At 37.2% G+C, this 20256-nt stretch overlaps 1 protein-coding gene across 1 annotated transcript in view; it reads left to right on the top strand.

Annotated features, from left to right (window-relative positions):
• The window catches only part of Rnf17 (ring finger protein 17), a 123627-nt gene that overhangs the window by 60218 nt on the left and 43153 nt on the right, over positions 1-20256 (top strand). The window contains exons 17-24 of the mRNA XM_034498835.2: positions 596-749; positions 4587-4702; positions 6778-6895; positions 10791-10908; positions 15229-15456; positions 16363-16513; positions 16654-16772; positions 19932-20022. Coding sequence (XP_034354726.1) covers positions 596-749; positions 4587-4702; positions 6778-6895; positions 10791-10908; positions 15229-15456; positions 16363-16513; positions 16654-16772; positions 19932-20022 — 1095 coding nt within the window. The remainder of the gene's footprint in view (positions 1-595; positions 750-4586; positions 4703-6777; positions 6896-10790; positions 10909-15228; positions 15457-16362; positions 16514-16653; positions 16773-19931; positions 20023-20256) is intronic.

Below are 20256 nucleotides of genomic sequence, written 5' to 3'. Positions count from 1 at the left end.
ACATTTACTGAAGCAAAATGAGAGTTGATGGGGAAATGGTGCTCATGAAATTGTTCATACAGTGCTCAGTGGTTAAGAGCACTGCCTGCTTTCCAAAGAAGCTGGGTTCATTTTCCAGCACCCACATGGCAGCTCACAACCATCTGAAACACCAATTTCCGGAGAATCTAATGCCCTCTTCTGGCCCTAGGGGTATGCACATGCATGGACATGGTGCATAGACACACATACCCACAAGGAAAATACCCATACACATAAAATAAAAATAAATCTTTAAATTTTATGTACAGTATGACTAAGTTTTGCTAAAAACAAAAATTTAGAGTATGTGAGTATGTGCACAGACATAATCTAGATGAATATATAGTAAGTTATCTTGTCGAATGAGATTTTAGTTTTGTTTATATCTATGAATACTAATTTTATACTGATTCTGAATGAAATAGGCTCAAAATAAATTGTATAACACCCGATTGATCTATATCTAATGTCAGTTTTTAATATTTATGAACTTCTGAGCAGTGCTTACAATAAATCCAACATTTGAGCATCCATTTTCGATTAAGCTACAGTGTCATATGCCTTTCTTCCTCAGATGGAGAACCTGGACTTTTTATCTCTTTTAAAAACAATTGAGGAATTCTATAAAGGTGAAGATGGAGAGAATCTGGAAATCCTTTGTCCTCTTCAGAATCAAGCCTGTGTAGCTAAATTTGAAGATGGAATTTGGTATCGTGCAAAAGTGATCGGTAGGGAAGTGCATGTTATTTCCACAGGGAAATGTATGTCAGAGCAAGCATCATCAGAACTGTTAAACCATGGAGGTGTTATCTGCTCTTACCATATGCCCTGTCACATGTCTTTAGAAGGCATGATGACTTTAGAAGGTCAATCTCTGGCTCCTAGAATTTGATTGGCTTGATTAGAAGTTAATCATTGGGAAGGAGTAAGGGGAAGGACTGAAGGAGCAGAAGGGGTTTGCAACCCCATAGGAAGAAAAACAATATCAACCAACCAAACCCCCCAGAGCTCCCAGGGAGTAAACCACCAACCAAAGAGTACACATGGAGAACCCATGGCTTCAGCTGCATATGTAGCAGAGGATGACCTTGTCTGGCATCAGTGAAAGAGAGGCCTTTGGTCCTATGAAGGCTTGATGCCCCAGTGTAGGGGAATGCTAGGGCACTGAGGCAGGAGTGGGTCGTTGGGGTGGGGGGGAACCTCATAGGAGCAGGGGAGGGGGAGAAGATAGGAGTTTACAGAGGGGAAACTGTGAAAGGGGATAACATTTGAAATGTAAATAAAATAACCAATAAAAAAAAGAAAAGAAATAAACCATTGAGAAACTGGCTAGAAAATCAAGAGATGGTACAGAGTAGCAAAACCCAGTCTTTGAATTTTGGCTGCCCCTACCTGCATCTCCATCTCTTGCTGGGTTTTGTTTGATTGTTAGGATGTAAATCTCTTAGCTTCCTTTCTCAGTGCTCTTTCTTAGGGAATTGCTTTATTATTTAATTTCCCTGTCTTACTGAACATTTTCTATACTCTACTTAAGTAATTAAATTCAGTTCAACGATAATAGAATTAGAGCCAGGCATAATGGGATTACAGAATTACATCTGTAATCTCAACACTTAGGAAGCAGAAGCAGGAGAATCATTTCAAAGTCATCCTCAGCTATATCACAAAATCAAGGATAGTCTGAACTATTTGAATGTATATATGTCTCAGAAACAAGAGCAAAACTACAAAGTGAAATGATCTAAAAATTAAAAGTAAAGCCAGGTATGTGGCCCTGCCTGTAGCTCCAGTTGCTAAGGAAGCTGAGACAGAGGGGCTGTAAGTCTGAGAGGCGTATAAAAACCCTATCTCAAAATGATGATCTGCGGATGTACCTAAATAGTAGAGCATTAGCCAAGCATGTGTCAGGCCTTTGCTTCAATTTCCAGTACTACAAAAATAATACATATAAACAAATAAGGGTTGAAGATTAGAGATTTCTGAAAAGGAAGGTATTGGCAACAAACCGTGTGTTTGCTCCTGACCTATGGCTATGAAAGAACAATTTTATATGAAGCCATTGGGTTTTGAAAGTTAGTCACACCATAGGCAGTTTAGCCTAGTATATTATGTTCCAGTTTTTTGTTTGGCTTGGTTTGGTTTTACCTCAGAAAACTCAATGCAGCAGTATTGGAAGGTAGAGCCTAGTAGGAGATTTTGGGGGTCATGAGAGCAGAGCTTTTCTTGCAAGAGTGAACTCTTGCTCTGGATTAGTTACCAAGAAAGTGGGTGATTCCAAAACAAGGCTGCCTCTCACTGCCTCTTTAGCATACACCCACTTGCCCTTCCACTTCACCATGAGTTGAAAGTCCTTACCAGAAACCAAGTAGACATGTATTCATGCCATGCTGTTGAACTTTTCTACTATCTGTATGTATATTTTCTACATTCTCCTTAAGTCAAATAAGTTTAATTCACAAAATAATAAAGTTAGAACTGTACATGGTACTACATAGCCTATTATCCCAACACTTGTGAGTTGGAGCCTCTGGAACAGTGAGCTATACATACCACTGTACTTATAGCATACACTGATAGGTACTCTAACAAGAGAAAATGGGCTAGGTCCTGTTTGATTTCAGTGTCTGTAAGTATGTACCTTTTTATTAAAAGGATTGAGTTTAGTTTGGCACTGTTTAAAATGTTTTCTTATTAGCCTAAGAACCTAATTAGCTGCTACTAAAACATAAAATTTCAAATCCTAAATGAAAATTATTTAATCTTCCAAATTAAGTTTTCTATCCTCATCAATGGCTTTAATTCAGTTAGTAGTTAGTGCCTTAAACTAGCTAAACCTTTTTCAGATATAATTTTTGAATGTCTTTGTGTTGTTGTAACTAAGCATCAGACTGTTGCTTATAAGCAATAGAAATGCTGTTCACACTCCTGGAGTCTCAAAAGTCTGAGGCCAAGACATGGAATGGTGAGGGTCTGGTCTCCCTACTTCTAAGAGTTAACCTTGTTGCACTGTTCATTCAGACAGTGCAGATGTGTTTCCTTGACTGGCAGGAGGATAAGAGTAAGTCAGTATTCCCTCCATTCAGCCATTTTACACGGGCATGTAGTCCCATTCACTAGAGCAAGACTTAGGACTCAGCCACCTTTCTTGTTGCATTGGGATTAAGCTTCAATGTGAATTTGAGAGGGAACAAAATTACTTAAAACATTAGAAGTAAAAATACTAGTGCAATTATCTTAACAAATAGATGTGGAATAACTGAAACATTTTATATTTTTAATGTATTGGCAAATACTTTTAAAATTAGGATTATTGGCTTCAAATCAAAGTACAATAGGGCTCTTTAAGGACTGCCATTGGAGAAAAGTTCAGTCAGTCATCATGGAGACTTTGAGGGTTAAAATGAAAATCTATGTATGACTCAGTGGTTCTATCTTTCTGCATCTTCCTTAGCTCTACTAAATGTCACACTGAAGACTGCTTAGTCACTGGTTTGTTTGGTTCAGTTTGATTTTCTAGCACATGTTACGTTTACAGTCTCATCTCCTTCTCAAATACAGTTACTTTTTAATTCTTGAAACTGGAGGGGTTTTTCTTTTATTTGTCTTTTCTTATAATCTTGAATGCTTCTCTCACGGCCCCAGTTGCAGATATTATCCATTTATTTGTTATTGTGAGAGATATTTTAGGTCACTTTATAGCTCTTTTGTCTTTTCTCCATGCTCATATCACTATTTTAAAGTTCATGTCTATAAATACTTTACCTTGCTAAGCTGAAAAGAAGACTCTAGGTTGATCTTATGCCAGTTTTTCATTTACATTATTTTCTTTTAATTTATATATTTTCTTTAGACTTCAAAAAATTTCATATGATTAGGCCTTTAGGATATTCTTAGTTTTGATGTACTTTTAAACCATGGAGTCCTTCTTCCATTTTTTTCTCCAACTAGTAGTGCTTAGTCTGTAGGGATTAGTACACATTTGTTCTGGAACTCATTTCACCTGGCAATATACTTCATTCTTCTCCTGTATTAGAGCCCCTGTTTTCTGGATCCTGTGTTTATCACTTCAGTTTTCTTCTCTGTTTTGGTGGCACCATCCTACATTGTTTTCCTCAGAAAAAGGGAAGAATAAATAAGAGGTAAATATGAGACTTCCTGCCTACTGGCTCTGTTCTCATTTGTGATTGATAATTTGAATAAAGAAAAATGCTGTTGGTCAGGTTTCATACTCTAGCTTTCTATAGTTTAAAGCTGCATCTCAATCAGAGTCACGAAGAAGAATAAAAATAATGGTACTGGAACAATTGAGAATTCTAGCTTAGGGATGCACATAAGAAACGGGAGATCCCCACATTCTTGCCTTACACCTATTACAGCAGCACCATCTCAGCGATCAGGAATGTTTACTAACCGAAATAGAAAGTCTCGACCATCCATTTGGGGTGATTTCATAAAAGTCAGTTTATTCTTATTCACATTTCTGCATAATTGAACTTCCCAAAGGAAAACCAGACTAACAGAGAAGCCTATAAACTTTGTGATTATTGATTTCATAACTTTTTAAGGATTGCCTGGACATCGGGAAGTAGAAGTCAAATATGTGGACTTCGGTAATACTGCAAAAATAACACTTAAAGATATGCGGAAAATAAAGGATGAGTTTTTGGAACCTCCAGAGAAGGTAATTCACCTGTTACAAAAACTACAACTTAACCCAATATGAAATAGAAGTTTTCTACATAGAAATGTCATATTAGCCGGGCAGTGGTGGCGCACGCCTTTAATCTCAGCACCTGGGAGGCAGAGGCAGGTGGATTTCTGAGTTCGAGGCCAGCCTGGTCTACAGAGTGAGTTCCAGGACAGCCAGGGCTACACAGAGAAACTCTGTCTCGAAAAAAACAAACAAACAAAAAAGAAATGTCATATTAATGACTATTTTTGTCTATAAGCAGTGCCTGATACAAGGACTATAGACAAAGTGTGCTACTTTATAGATAAGATACTCTTTAAGAAACACTGTATGGGAAACACTGTATGGGCCTAGAAGGTAGAGAACTTGCCTAGCATGTACCAAGACCCTGAGTTCAGTCCCAAGGTCTGTAGTAGTAATAATAAAAGATATATTTTGCTAAATAAATATAAACATTTAATAAATGTGTATTTTAGTCTTACTTGTATGGAGCTTTTCTTTCATCATTATGAGCTCATGTCATATGCTAAGAGTTTCAGTTTTTGACATATTGAGTTGTAAAGCTCATCCCAGAAGTACTTCTATTGTTTAATTTCTGTGTAGATAACCAAAGGTCTACAATAGAAAGAGAAACATGGAAGAATATGTAAAATACTTAACCATAATAATCACAGTGGAGTAGGGATAGGAAGGAGGCTTATTTCTAACTTACCTTCTCTTGTTATTTAAATTTTTACTATTGTCTTTTTTAAAGGATCTTTGTCACTTTAAGTCTCTTTAAAAATACATTATATCTTATTTTAATTTGCATGTGTGTGTGCACATACACAGACATGTCACATGTATTCATGACTACATGTATTCATGTAGTCAAAGAGACAACTTGTGGAAATTGGTTTTCTCCTTCCATCATGTGAGCCCCAGGCATGGGACTCAGGTTTTCTGATTTGGAAGCATTTACTTTTACCTGTGGAGCTATCTTGCCAATCATAAAACAAAACTAGAAAATGCAGATGAGCAGACATATTCAATGGGGCTGGAGAGATGACTCCATTATTAAGAGCACTGGCTGCTCTTTCAAAGACCCAGGTTTGATTGCTAGCACCCACATGGTAGCTCACAGCCATTTGTAACTCTCAGTTGCAGAGCATCTGGTGCTCTCCATAGTCTTTGTGGGCACCAGGAGTTCAGGAGTGCATGTGATACACAATCATGCAGATAAATACTTACATGGATTGAACAAATAAATATTTTACAATATATTAAAAGTTTTAATCAGGCATGGTAACACATACCTCAGCATCCAGGAGGCAAAGGCAGACAGATCTGAGTTCAAGACCAGCCTGGTCTATAGACCAAGTTTTGTATCAGCCGAGTTACATGGAGGACCCTGTCTCAAAAACCAAAACAAAAATATTCAGTGTTTTTTAATTTATGTTCTTGTAGAATATATCATTCACACTATTTTGCTTTGTTTTGAGACAGACCTTTACTGCCATACTCTATAGCACTGGCTGGCCTGGGACTTGCCATATAGATCAGGATGGCTTCAAACTCATAAGAGATTCACCTACTTCTGCTTCCCAGGTTCTAGAATTAAAGCTGTGAGCTACCAGGTTTGGCTATCTTTCACTTTCTTACCAGTTCTAGAATGAATGTAAGTTGTCCTGTATGTCTGTGTGTCTGCCTTTAAAATATATCATAAAATGACTTTTAAATGAATGCTTATTATTCTTCTATATGAATTGCCATAATTTCAATCAAATTGCTAATTCCAGTTACTTTTGTCTATAAAGTTATTTTATGGGTACTTCGTGCATTTGATGACTCCTAAAATTTAGTTTGAATTAGAGAGTTTATTGATTTTTGAGGGTTTTACTTGATTTGTTTGGGGACTGTCTTTCTTTAAAGCTCTGAAGTTCTAACCTAGTTAGAACCTGAAGCTTGCTTTTCCAGTGCAGTACTAACCAAGCTATGTAAACATTGGCTCTCTACAATTACATAAAACTTTAAAATGATTAGAAATTAAGTTTATATTCTTAATGATGGAATTTTCTTTGATACAGGCCATCAAGTGTAAACTGGCTTATATTGAACCAAATAAAAGATCACAGTGGTCCAAAAAGGCTAAAGAAAAATTTGAAGAAAAGACTCAAGATAAATTTGTGACATGTTCTGTTATTAGTAAGATATTTTTATTTTTTTTATTATTGTTGTTGTTATCTAAATAAGATTAACACTATATAACAATGATAATATCTTAGAGCAAATTCAGTGCACCTTGAGTAGTAACAATCAGAAATAACATTGAAAATTAGGATTGGGTGATTTTTATCTCCTATAAGCCTTACAGACAAAGCACACCAGACAAAAAACATACCATTAAAGACCTTACATCAGATATAATGGTTTGCACCTATAGTCTCTGGTACTTGGGAGGCTGAACATCACTGGGGCCCAGGAACTTGAGGCCAGTCTCAACAACATAGCCAGGCCCCACTTAAAACAATGAAACCATCAAGTCACCTTCACTGTGGCCCCTTGCAAACCTAAAGCCAGAAATTAGCTTGTCTGCATTTGCGTAGTCTAAGGTTTAGTCTTAGGCAAGTGAAAGGGAGACAGAACATGGTTGGTAAATAGCTTTTGTTTGTTTGTTTGCTTGCTTGCTTGCTTGCTTGCTTGCTTGCTTGCTTGCTTGCTTGCTTGCTTGTTTTTCTTTCCTCATTTGTCCCAAGTGAGTTCAGTTGTAGATTCTCTCCATATTTTGAGAAAAGTTATAACAGTTTTGGAAGTGCTCAGGTCTACAACCCTGGTTGACCACTAACCCAGTTTTCTAACACACGTTCTGAAAATCAAAGGTTGATTGCCTGAGTCTGATTTGAATTGTTAGGATGGAAGTCTTTTTTTCTGAAAGCCTTATTGGAAAGCCTTTATCTCCTTTACAGTAAGCACACACTCTGCTTCAAGATAGGAATGTGTTGTAGCACCTCCTTTACCAGGCCTTTCTTTTTTCATAGCTTATTGGCTTTGAGGTCTGCAAGACTCTTAACAAATGGTGGAGCCCTTCTAAGTGAGCTCCTAAATTAACATACTGACAAAAACTTCCAGCCAGGATGATATATATACCTGCATCGGGCTGATACACAAATGCCAAAGAAATTTCTATTGTGCTTAAGATAAACCCCTAAATTGTAAAGGCTTATTTGTTAACGTGGCTAATCTTCCCTTAGTTCTATTTATTTATCCTTTTTAGAGTAGAAGGAGAGGAGCAGGGCAAAGGACTGAGTCTTCCTTCTGAATTGTGTAAGAGGCTGCACATTCTGAATAGGCTGAAGCAGAAATTAGGAGAGAGAGAAAAATACAGCTTCTTTACAGTAGGTGAGCAAAGGCTAGGGGAACTAAGCCACCTTAGCAACTACCATTCTGTTGGTTGGAAGACAGGCAGACAAGCTAGCTGGTTGCTATGAATCTAAATCATCACAGTAGTTGTTTTTAGGATGGCCTTTAAGAGAACTTTTGGCATCCTATGACTGTTTATCCTCTTAAGATAAAGCAATGGAGAAGTTAAAAAGTCAAAATCTTTCTAAGTGTTGATTAAACATACCGGCTGATGAGCTGTTAGCACTTGCTTTTGAAAGGAGGTAGACAATACATCCCTTGTATCTCTCTAAAGATGTTGACATAGGAAACATGAGGTCTGGAGAAGGTTGTAACTTGATGTAGTTCAGATGTTAATAGTCCCTTTAAACATTTAGCTTGTCTGATTTTAAGAATGATGGGATATTTAGAATAGTATTATATTTGACTTGGGCATGAAAATGTAAATTATTCAAATATATCAGTGGGTGTGTTGACAGATTCAGAAAGACATGGATTCGGCCTTGTGTGGATGTATCAAAACACAATAAACAGAAAACAGTAGTTGTCTTTATTCCAAAAAAAAAAAAGATAGTAATGTGTGTGAATTGCTTGCCCCACACTCAGTTATAGGTATTCATTGTATCCAGTGTATGTACATTCCTCAACTTGAAGAATTCTGAATCTCCAAACATATCTGGCCCTAAAGGTTGTCAATATGGCAATGGGAATCTTGAATAGAAACACACACACACACACACACACGTACATTTGTATGCAAATTTTATCTTTTCCAAATAACACCTGCAAGAGATGGGTTCAGTCCTAGTATACAAGATACGTAGGCCATATTTATTTAGAGAAGGTTTCTAGCTGCTTTTCAACCCTGTCACATTATTATTAGATGAACTCAACTAGCATAAAAGAATTCTTCTGTTTATAGTGAAGAATAGAGCTGATGGTTGAATAGCTTAAAAATGATACAATGTCTATGGTAACTTTGTTGATACAATAAATTTTTCAAAATATTAATTCAGTTGAAGAATAATATAATTACAGAAATTGTATCCTTGGACTGTAGAATTTTAACATCTGGCTTCTCTGAGATGAACAACAAGGTTCTCCTAGTCCTTGAGCAAATTCCTCTGAGTTTGAAACAACTTTAATCTGGATAGCTGCTGCTCAACCTTTGTATAGAAAACTTTGAGTTTCAGCAGCTTTCTTCAGTACTATTCCATGGAAAATACAAGGCATTTGTTTATCTTTATTACATGTGTTTATTAGGAGAGGGATAAGACACATGCATGGAAATAGAGGAAAACTTACAAGAATCAGATTTTTTCTTTCACCATGAGAGTCCCAAGAATCAAACTCAGGTCATCAGGCTAAGCAATAGGCAACTTGTCCTCCCCCACCCTGCCCTCTAGCCATCTTGCAGACCCTTGGATTTCTTTTTTGATTGCCCTTTCTTTCTCAGTTAATCATTTGTTAATACCAGTGATATCCACCATAGTTGTTAACTAGGATAATTTGACTTAAGGAATGCAAAAGGGTCCTGCACACCCCACCACACCACACCCCACTCCATTCCCATTTACTTGTGAACTGATTAAATTGGGACTTTAGAATGAGCACTGATGAGAATGGTAGCTTTCCATTAGTGTAGATTCCTAGCTCATAAAGAAACATGGAAGAAATCCAGGATGGCAATAAAGAGTAACTATGGAATGTTAGCCCCACAGCATTTAAAGAACATTAAATTAAGTAGAGGGGTCAGGGTATCAAGGCTCACCAATGCTTAGCCATCTGTTCATAGATAATTTACATGAGACATTGAACAGTAACCAAAACTGGTATTTTAATTCTTGAAAAAGTTTTCTAATATGTATTCTAAAACTATATAATATGTTACTGCTGGCAACTGGTTATCTATTTAGAATTATCATTCCAATTGGCAGCTATCAACTGCTGTTAATTTTGCAAAAGGTATAATCATACTGATTCAGTATATATTTGGGGTGGTGTTTTTTACAGGCTGTAGAGGTGGCTCAGAAGTTAAGAGATGGCCTTTCCTAAAGAAATGTTTTTATTTGTTCAGATACTTGTTAAGCAAGTTCCTTGCTGTATACTACTATTATGAAATAATTTTACCCTTAATTAACTCCTACTTTGCTATATAAAAAGTAGATACAAAAAAGCAGTTTTCTCAAAGAAAAATTAGATAGTTTGTCCTAAATAAACAAAAGTAACAGGAAAAATACTAGTTATTTGAGGGTTCTAGATTTTTGTTTGTTTTTAACTCTTTATTAGCCTTTAAAAAGCTATAAATCACTGGCCTAAGTTAATTTTCACTCACTTTTGTTCTTTTATTTTCCATAAACAATATATAAAAATACAATACATCTTTTGAAAATATATTTATTTATATTTTATAAATCCAAAACTTTAAACTGCTTTTGGTTCATTATAGAAAGAATAGCACATGATAACCTAAAATGAAATATATAGTACTCTTTATGCCATCCACTTGGGTAACTATTGGCAATCACTGTGGCTTCAGAACCCTGCTCTAACTCCTAGGGAAACTAACATCATTCAGCCAGAAATTTTACATATGGAAAAGTCATAAGTTGTTTTCAATTTTTAAAGAACAAATTTGCTGATATGTACAATTTGCAGCATGTGTCTTTCTTTTCCAAAACTATTCTTAATGGTCTTACAGAGATTCTGGAGAATAATGTGCTCTTGGTTGAGCTTTTTGATTCCCGAGCTCCTGGAACAAATGCTGTTAGTATTAATGACCAGCTCGTGAAAGAAGGCCTAGCATCTTATGAAGCAGGGTAAGTAGTTGGTAGAGCATAACTTTAGTTCGTGGGTAATGTTTTAATCATAAGAAGAATAAAAAAATTCCCTAGTCTTGCATCAGAGAAAAGATGGTAAGGGTGGATAGTTGGAGTCATTAGTTTAATGAGGAGTAAAGTATCCTTTTCATTCTTAGTTAGGACCCTGAAAATCAAGATAAGGGTTTCTTGCCCAGAGGTAGTATCACAAGCCTTTAATCCGAGCACTGGGGGTGGGGGTGGAATGGGAATGAATACATAACACACTTGTGTACATGAACATGTGTGCAAATAGACATACATGCATATGTATAGAAGCCAGAGATCAAATACAGGTGTCATTCCTTTGGAACCATGTAATTTTTTTATGAAACATTATCTTTCTACTTGAGCCTAATATAATATGCTAGCTGGCCACTGAGACACAAGGATCCTTTGGTCTCTGTTCTCACAGAGCATACAATGTGCTACCAGGTCTGGTTTTTGGTTTTGGGGGTGGAGGGTAGTGCATGTTGTTGTTGTTTAGATGCTGGGAATCAAAATGAGGTCCTCATGCTTGCATAATAAACACTTTACCAGCTAAGCTATCTCTTTAGCCCCGAAGATAGGATTTCTTTTTTTTAAATTGGATATTTTATTTATTTACAATACAGATGTATTATAAATACATCTTTTCCCCATTTCCCCTCCCTAGAACCCCCTATCCCATCCCCCCTCCTCCTTTATGCTTTTATACCATTTTAATTACATGCATGTACTAAGGTCAGTTCTAGGTTAAGGGTCTAACAATATAATAAATGCAAATAGTCAAGGAACAAGCAAGACAATAAACACAAATAGTCAAAGAAAAAGCAAGGCATTAAACCCAATTATGTGAACACTCCCATGATAACTGTTTCTAAGGACTTATCAGGATGACCAAAGTATCTGAGCTTACTTCCCTGTCCTAGCCCAAGGTCATTTTCATGTCTGAAGCCTACTTTCTTGTTCCAGCCTAAAATTTAGAATCATGTCTGAAATGATTTCTTTGTTCTAGCCTAATATGTAGATTCCTGCCTGAAATTACTTCTTTGTTCTAACCTAAGATTTAGATTCCTGCCTAAAATTACTTCTTTGTTCTAGCCTAATGTCCAATTCCTGCCTGAAGCCCACATCCTTGTCCTTGACCAATGTCATACTCCTGCCAAGCAGCCCATTTTCTTGTTCTTGACTCATGTCAGACAAGCTGTAACACAATGAGCACTATGCAAAAGTTAAAACATCCAGAGAGGTGTTAGGCCAAATACACTGCAAGTATCTTTAAACATTTTACTAATTATAATGACTACCACTGTAAATTTTAGAACTAACTTGAATCTAATGGTATTTGGTGTGACACTTGAGATGGCTCCTTACTCTTAAGCTCTGAACCTCCTTTCAATAATTTGAATAGACTAAAGAGCATGAATCTGTTCTTCCAAATGCCTATCCTTGTCCTTGGCTAATGTCATATTCCTACCAAGCAGCCCATTTCCTTGTCCTTGGCCCATGTCAGCTTCTTGCCAAGCAGCCCCAAAGGCTCTCCACCTCTCCCCCTTTTTTATTTCATTAACAAGACTGAGCCTATCTTAGGTCATTCTGACAAGAATGCCTTCCTTACCCCTCATGGAATATGCATTATCAAAGGCAATGCATTTCTGTCTTAGGTTGGTAAGGCTCTGTGTAGAATCTTACCTGTCCTTGGCTTGCCAGCCTGTTAATTTAATAACTTTGTCTGAGGGTCCATTTTCAGGTTCAAGCCATGTACTTTGGCTGCCAACATGTTGATGTTGTTAAAGACAAGCTTTAACATGATTGGGCAGGAATAAAAGTATTCCCAGTACAGAAAGGGCTAGCATGATCAAGCTATATATGCCATTTTTGAAGCTTGGCCAAAATAGAAATACTGACCTCAGGCCATGGGTAATTTTATCTGCAGTATCTACCTCATCAGTGCTCAGCAGAGCAGCATTCTTGAAATTCATAAGCCCTATATGAAGATACATAGATAATTAAGTGAATTTTGAGAAACATGTAGTCATATAACATCAAGTTGTGCTGTGACCTTGGCCTACATGCACACACCACATACAAACTAGATGTAAATCTTAATTACAAGTGATTATCTATAGTGAGTATAGATAAAGTCTAGAGATACAAGGAAATTATCATAAACTGCAGTAAAAAAGAAAACAAAAATCTTTCTAAGATCAGGAATAAAAAAACTAAGTCAATTTCAGCATTTCTGTACAGGAGAATACTGGAGTCATAACAAAGCACTTAAACAAGAACAAGACAAGCATCCAACATGGACAAGAAGTGTATAAAACTATTATTGTTCATAGGTAATTTGATCTTACATGTAAAACATTTAAAAGGTTTACAAACTATTATAATTAATAAAGTTAAACTCAGTAGGATATGAGGCAAACATGTTATGGCTCCAAACTGAGTTGCCCTTCAAAGGCTCATGTGTTGAAGGCACAATTCTCAACAGTTGGTGCAATAATTCAGAGTTGTTTGACTATGGGAGCTTTAACACAATCAATGAATTGATCCACTGATAGATTCATATTTAATGGTGTTATTGGGAAAGGATGTAAACTTTTGGGGACTAACTGGAGAATGGAGGTCACAGGATATAACTGTGGGGGCTGCATTTTGGCCCAGGGTCTTCTCTGTCTCACTCTTTCCTAGCCAGACATCTTGAGGTAAGCAGCCTCCACCACACATTCCTTCCATCATGGTATTCTGCCTCATCTCAGACCCAAACATTGGGTCTCATCAGCCTTTGACTAAAACCTCCAGAAACAAATCTTTCCTCCTTAGCTGTTTCTTCGAACTATCCACCACAGTGATAAAAAGTCTAACAGCAACAAAAAATCAGCTCCATTTATTCAATAATGAACATTTTACAAAGAAAGGGATAAATGCAGTTCCATTTACTGTAGCACCAAGAGTAACATACTTTAAGAATTAACCAAAATGGGACTCAAGTCATGGCTCAGCAGCAGAGAGCACTGGCAGCTCTTCCAGAGGACCCTAGGTTAATTCTCAGCACCTAGATGGTACTCAAAATCTGCAGCTCCAGTTCCAAGGGATCCATCACTCTGTTTTGGCCCTTGCAGGCACATTATGCACATGGTTCACAGACATTGACAGGCAAAACATCCAGACACATAATTAACCAAAGAGGAAAAAAACGTATACAGTACAAATCAGAAAACTTTTCTGAATGATATTAAGACATAAATAAAAGGAAATTCATCCCATGTTTATGGATTAGAACACCTGATGCAGTCAGTGAGCAAGTGAGCAAGAGATTAATGATCTGCCTCATCTCAGACCCAAGTGAGCAAGAAATTAATGATCTCTATCCAAATCCTAATGACACATTTTTTTTGCAGAAATAGAAAAATCCCATCTAAAATTCATATGAAAATTGGTACTAGAACAGTCCCGAAGGATCTAATGGGCATGTACATCCTGATTTCAAATCTTACTACAAAGCTACAGTAATCAAAACAGTATGATACTAGCAAATATATAAAAAAATAAATGCATAACTTTGGTACTCAAAAGAGACGGGATGGGTGACATAAATGGGATTAATAACATATAAGTGAGAAACAAGAAAAGATGAAGTCTCTCAGTGAAGATGAAACCCTGTGGGTTATCCTGTATGGGGTAGGGATGAGATCATGAGCCTGAGGCAAGTAAAACTAGAAGCAGATAATACTTCAAAGAGTAGTTGTATTGAGTTCCGGTGAAAACTATCCATTAGATTTAGGAAAAAAACAAACAAGCAAAACAACCAACAAAAAAACCTGTCAGTGATCTTTGAACTAGATCTCAGCTTATTGTGAAAGGTTTTTTTATTTAGTTGTCTGAGGTTAGATATAAAATATTTAAGTTGTTTTGCTTAATGCATTCTAATGGTCATTACTTTCCTGTTGACCAACTGATAAATTTTAGTGATTGATACTCTCTAGCCAAAGGTTGGTAAACTCTGAGTTGTCTTTGTGAGTACAGAGTATCCATGGGAAGAGTTGAAGTTATAAGTAAGGTTAGTACACTTATCTATTTTTAAAGTAGAAAGTTTGGGTTTAGCTTTTTTGAGTGTGTGCTTGCTTTGGTGTTGACTAAGTAGCCTTTTAAAAGAAAAAAATCAACTTTAGTAATTGCTGTTGATATCAAAGTTAGGGATCAGAAAATCATAGGTGAAATGCATTCATCTCTAAAAATAAGCCAGTATTAATATTTTACTGACTATTCTTTTTGCCAACTTCTGTTATTTTTCAGGTATACCCTCAAAGATAATTCTAAAAAACATCTTGAAGTATGGGATCCTTCTCCCGAAGAAATTATTTCAAGTGAAATAAACAACTTAAGTCCTCTATCTGTAAAATCTCTACCCAATGAGAATTTCCAGTCATTGTATAACAAGGAGCTGCCTGTGAACATATGTAATGTAATATCTCCTGAGAAGATTTATGTTCAATGGTTATTAACAGAAAACTTACTTAATAGGTATAATATATAATGAAAGCAGTTGCCTTGTGGTTTTATTTATTTTTTGTATTCATTGCTTCAAATAGCTAGATTCCACAGGGTTTAGTTTTGAAAGCCAAGAGATTATTTTAGATAAATTGTCTCTAAACTCTTTTTAAAAAGCAGTCAGCCTGTATTTAGTGATGAGGATTGCAGTAATTTGTAGGTAATTCTTGGCTGACATAGGGCTTATATTAAAGAGAGATGATGAATAAGTAAAACTTAATGTGAGAGTTATGATAAAAGAATAATAATCAAAAGTAAAGCAGTTGAGGAGAATGGTCTTAAGATGACCTCACAGAGATGATGGCTTTTCAGATGTGTCCTGAGCTGGGCACTCAGGAGGCAGAGACAGGCAGATCTCTATGGCGTCAGAGTCAGCATGTTCTACATAGTGAGTTCCAGGTCAATCATAGCTACATAGAGAGCTCCTGTCTCAAAGGATGGATGGATGGATGGATGGACGGATGGATGGATGGATGGATGGATGGATAAATAAGGCAAGGTAAGGCAGACAGTTAGGTATATAGGTTGACAGACAGGAAGGTAGGTAGATAGATAGATAGATAGATAGATAGATAGACAGACAGACAGACAGACAGATAGAACTGAGCTGTACAAAATTGCATATACCTATGCAAAAGCTCATATCCTAAACTGTCACATGTGTCCTGAAGGAGACAGTAAAGCATCAGGGTTGTATCTATTAGAACCTTTATCTCAAACAGAAGAACTAGTTCAAAGGTTTGGAAATGCTTTATATATTTAAAGAACATTGCATTCAGATTTTCCAGAGTGAAATGACCAAAAGGTTTTAATAGAAAATAATCTGTTAGAGAATTATATAAGAAGTTATTTTATATTAAAATGCTTTTGTCTCTATAGTTTAGAAGAGAAGATGGTAGCTGCTTATGAGCACTCAGAATGGAAGCCTGTTCAGTGGGAATGTGATATGCACTGTGCTGTTAAGGTCCCAGCTAAAAATCAATGGCGAAGAGGCCAGATTATCAAAGTGGTTACAGACACATTGGTAGAGGTAAATGCAGAGTTAAAATGTAATCATGAAAGTACATTTTTCATTTGTTCTGTAATTAGTTCAATTCTTACTATGTTTTTCAATTTGAAAAAAAAAAATTGTTGACCTTTTCCCTAAACTTGGATTTACTGCTCTCATAGGTCTTGCTGTATGATGTCGGTGTTGAACTAGTAGTGAATATTTACTGCTTAAGAGAACTGCAAGAAAATCTAAAGACAATGGGAAGATTATCTTTGGAATGTTCACTTGTTGATATAAGGTAATTTTTGGCTAAGTAAATTAATTTTCTCATTGTATATTATCATTTAAAGTATTTTAGCATGGTTTCTTGTCAGTTTTTATTATTATTACTAATCATTCAGTTCATTTACATCTCAAATAATACCCTCCTTCCCAGTTACCCCTCAACAACCCCCCCATCCTACATCCACCCTCTCTGCCCCCCACATCCATGAGGGTGCTCCCCTCCCCACCTACCCTCTCCCACCTGCTCCAGCATCTCCCATCCCTGGGGCAGCAAACCTCCGCAGGACCAAGGGCCTCCCCTCCCACTGCTGTCAGGCAAGGCTCACATATGTCTCCAGAGCCATGGATCTCTCCCTGTACACTCCTTGGTTAGTGGTCTAGTCCCTGGGAGCACTGGGTGGTCCGGCCAGGCAATGTTGTTCTTCCTGTGGGGTTGCAGTCCCTCTCAGCTCCTCCAGTCCTTGCACCAGCCTCCCCACCAGGGTCCCTGAGGTCAGTCTGATGGTTGACTCCAAGCAACCACATCTGGATTGGTCAGTTGCTGGCCGGACCTCCTGAGGAGCAGCCACACCAGGTTCCTGTCAACAAGTGCCTCTTGACCAGGCAACAGTATAGGGTTTAGTGTCTGCAGACAGGATGGATCCCCAGGTGGAGCAGTCCCTGGATGGCCCTTCCTTCAGGTTCTGCTACATTTCTTGTCCCCTTTCATGTGTGTTCTTTTGTGACTGCATTACTTTACTCAGGATGATATTTTTGAGTTCCATTCATTTGCCTGTGAATTTCATGAAGTCATTGTTTTTAGACTCCAGAGAACCAAATAAACCTATTAAAAAGTGGAGTACAGAGCTAAACAGAGAATTCTCAACTGAGGAATCTCGAATGACTAAGAAGCACTTAAAGAAATGTTCAACATCCTTAATCATCAGGGAAATGCAAATCAAAACAACCCTGAGATTTTACCTCAATCAGAATGGCTAAGATCAAAAATACAGGTGACAGCAGATGCTGGTGAGGATGCAGAGAAAGAGGAACACTCCTCCATTGCTGGTGGGACTGCAAGCTGGTAAAACCACTTTGGAAATCAATCTGGCGGTTCCTAAGAAAATTGGAAATAGTTCTACCTGAAGACCCAGCTATACCATTACTGGGCACATACCCAAAAATTGTTACAACATATAACAAGAACACATGTTCCACTATATTCATAGCAGCCTTATTTATAATAGCCAGAAGCTGGAAGCAACCCAGATGTCCCTCAACAGAAGAATGGATACAGAAAATGTACATTCTCACAATAAAGTCTTGTCAGTTTTAATTAATACATTCTGAAACTTTTGTAAAATTTTATTAAGTGTTTTTTGGGGGCTAGGGGGACATTGTTGAGATAAGGTCCTTTGATGTTGTCCTAGAACTTGCTATGTAGACCAGGCTGGCCTCAAACTCACAGAGATCCACATGGTGTGTACTACCATATGTGGCTTCATTAAGGATCTTAAGAAGAGGAAATAAATGTTTGATCCTATAAATTTAGTAGCATTAAAGAAACAGAGGCTAAATGGATTTTAAACTGTTAAAGAATAAAAAACTTTGAGGAAAACTAAAGGCAAGATGGAAATATATTTCATAAGTTTCCAGTTATAATAGAAAGCTAAAAGTATAAATTAATAGTACACGGTATGAAAGACCAACAGAAAATAAATCTGAAAACTGAAAAATCCACTTGGTATAATGGCCATACCTGTAACTCTAGCACTCAGGAGGCTGAAGCAAGAGATCATAAACTTAAAAATCAACCTAAGCTACATAGGAGGATCCAAAAAGAGGAAGAGGGGGATGGGGAAGAAAACGGGGAGGAAGAAGAGGAAGAAAATGACGAGGAGGAATAAGGAAGGTTGGGGTTAGTTCAGAGTAAGATTATTAGCAAAAAATGCAGAGTTTGAAAAGAGATGACAGTTCCCAAACCCCACTCCCAAATGAGAAGGTATAAGAAATATGGACTAAACCTGGAAAAGCACAAAAGCACATTGACTGTTGAGATGGCTCAGTGGAAAGAGACACTTGACCACTCTGCATAGTGAGTTTAGTCTCCTGGACCCACATGCAGGGAAGAGAACCAGCTCCCCAAGTGTTCCTCTGACCTCCACATTTGTATTCTTTATTTGTATGCGTACACACACATATACACAGTATAATTTCAAAAAAAGAGATAAAGATCATTTTAATTTTGGAAAAAAAAAAAATCCAAAGGATTCCAAAGAAAAGGCTAAGAATCAGTGTAAGTTTAGCAGACATGCAAATAAAAAGCCAATAGCAGTGCAACAAAACAAATACTAAAACTGCAATTCATGAACATACATGAAAATTTGCTCAGAACTGTGAATTGAGAGTATATGGCGTTGGGCAGTGGTGGCGCACGCCTTTAATCCCAGCACTTGGGAGTCAGAGGCAGGCGGATTTCTGAGTTCAAGGCCAGCCTGGTCTACAGAGTGAGTTCCAGGACAGCCAGGGCTACACAGAGAAACCCTGTCTCGAAAAACCAAAAAAAAAAAAAAAAAAAAAAAAAGAAAAAAGAGAGAGAGTATATGGCAGCCAGGCAGTGGTGGCACACGCCTTTAATCCCATCACTTGGGAGGCAGAGGCAGGCGGATTTCTAAGTTCAAGGCCAGCCTGGTCTACAGAATAAGTATCAGGACAGCCAGGACTACACAGAGAAACCCTGTCTCGGAAAAAAGAGAGAGAGAGGGAGAGGGAGAGGGAGAGAGAGAGAGAGAAACTCAGAAAAATTGGTTTTCAAAAGAAAAAAGAGTCTAAGTCATCGCTAGTGCTTTATAATGAAAAAAAATTAAATGACATATATAAATATTTAAAGACGGTGGAAGCTATGGATTTTATATTCAGCCAAACTTCAGTGTAGCTATAGGACAGATAATACAGAGATAAAAGATATATAGTAATATAGATATATGTGTGTATGTGTCTGTCTAAGGCCCAAGTAGAAAAGGGGTAAAGGCTATGAAAATAGGAAAGAAAACTGTGAAAATAACATAAGTTCATGTTCACATTTGTTGTCAATTATAGAGGGTCCAAGCTGTGTAAGTTATTATATTATTTCTCTGTATTTCAATACTCTGCGGTATTCATTGTAATAAAATAGTTATTATTTTTGCCTCAGGCCAACTGGTGGAAGTGACAAGTGGACAGCTACAGCATGTGACTGTCTTTCATTGTACCTCACTGGAGCTATAGCAACCATCATCTTACAGGTGGGTAGCAGGAGTGCTATTTTTGTCACCTTGACACAAGCTAGAGTCAGCTGCAAGGTGGTGGGAACCTCAATTGAGGAAAGGGCATCTTTTTAATTAGTGACTGATAGAAGAGAGCCCTGCCTATTATGGGTGGTGCCATCCCTGTGCTGGTGGTCCTGGGTTTTTAATAAGAAAACGGGCTGAGCAAGCCATTTCAGCAAGCCAATAAACAGCACCTTTGCATGGCTTCTG

This window comes from Arvicanthis niloticus, chromosome 3 (genome assembly GCF_011762505.2).
Source record: "Arvicanthis niloticus isolate mArvNil1 chromosome 3, mArvNil1.pat.X, whole genome shotgun sequence".
Classification (NCBI taxonomy): domain Eukaryota; kingdom Metazoa; phylum Chordata; class Mammalia; order Rodentia; family Muridae; genus Arvicanthis; species Arvicanthis niloticus.
Note: the sequence above shows the minus strand (reverse complement) of the source record. Positions and strands in the feature narration are given on the sequence as shown.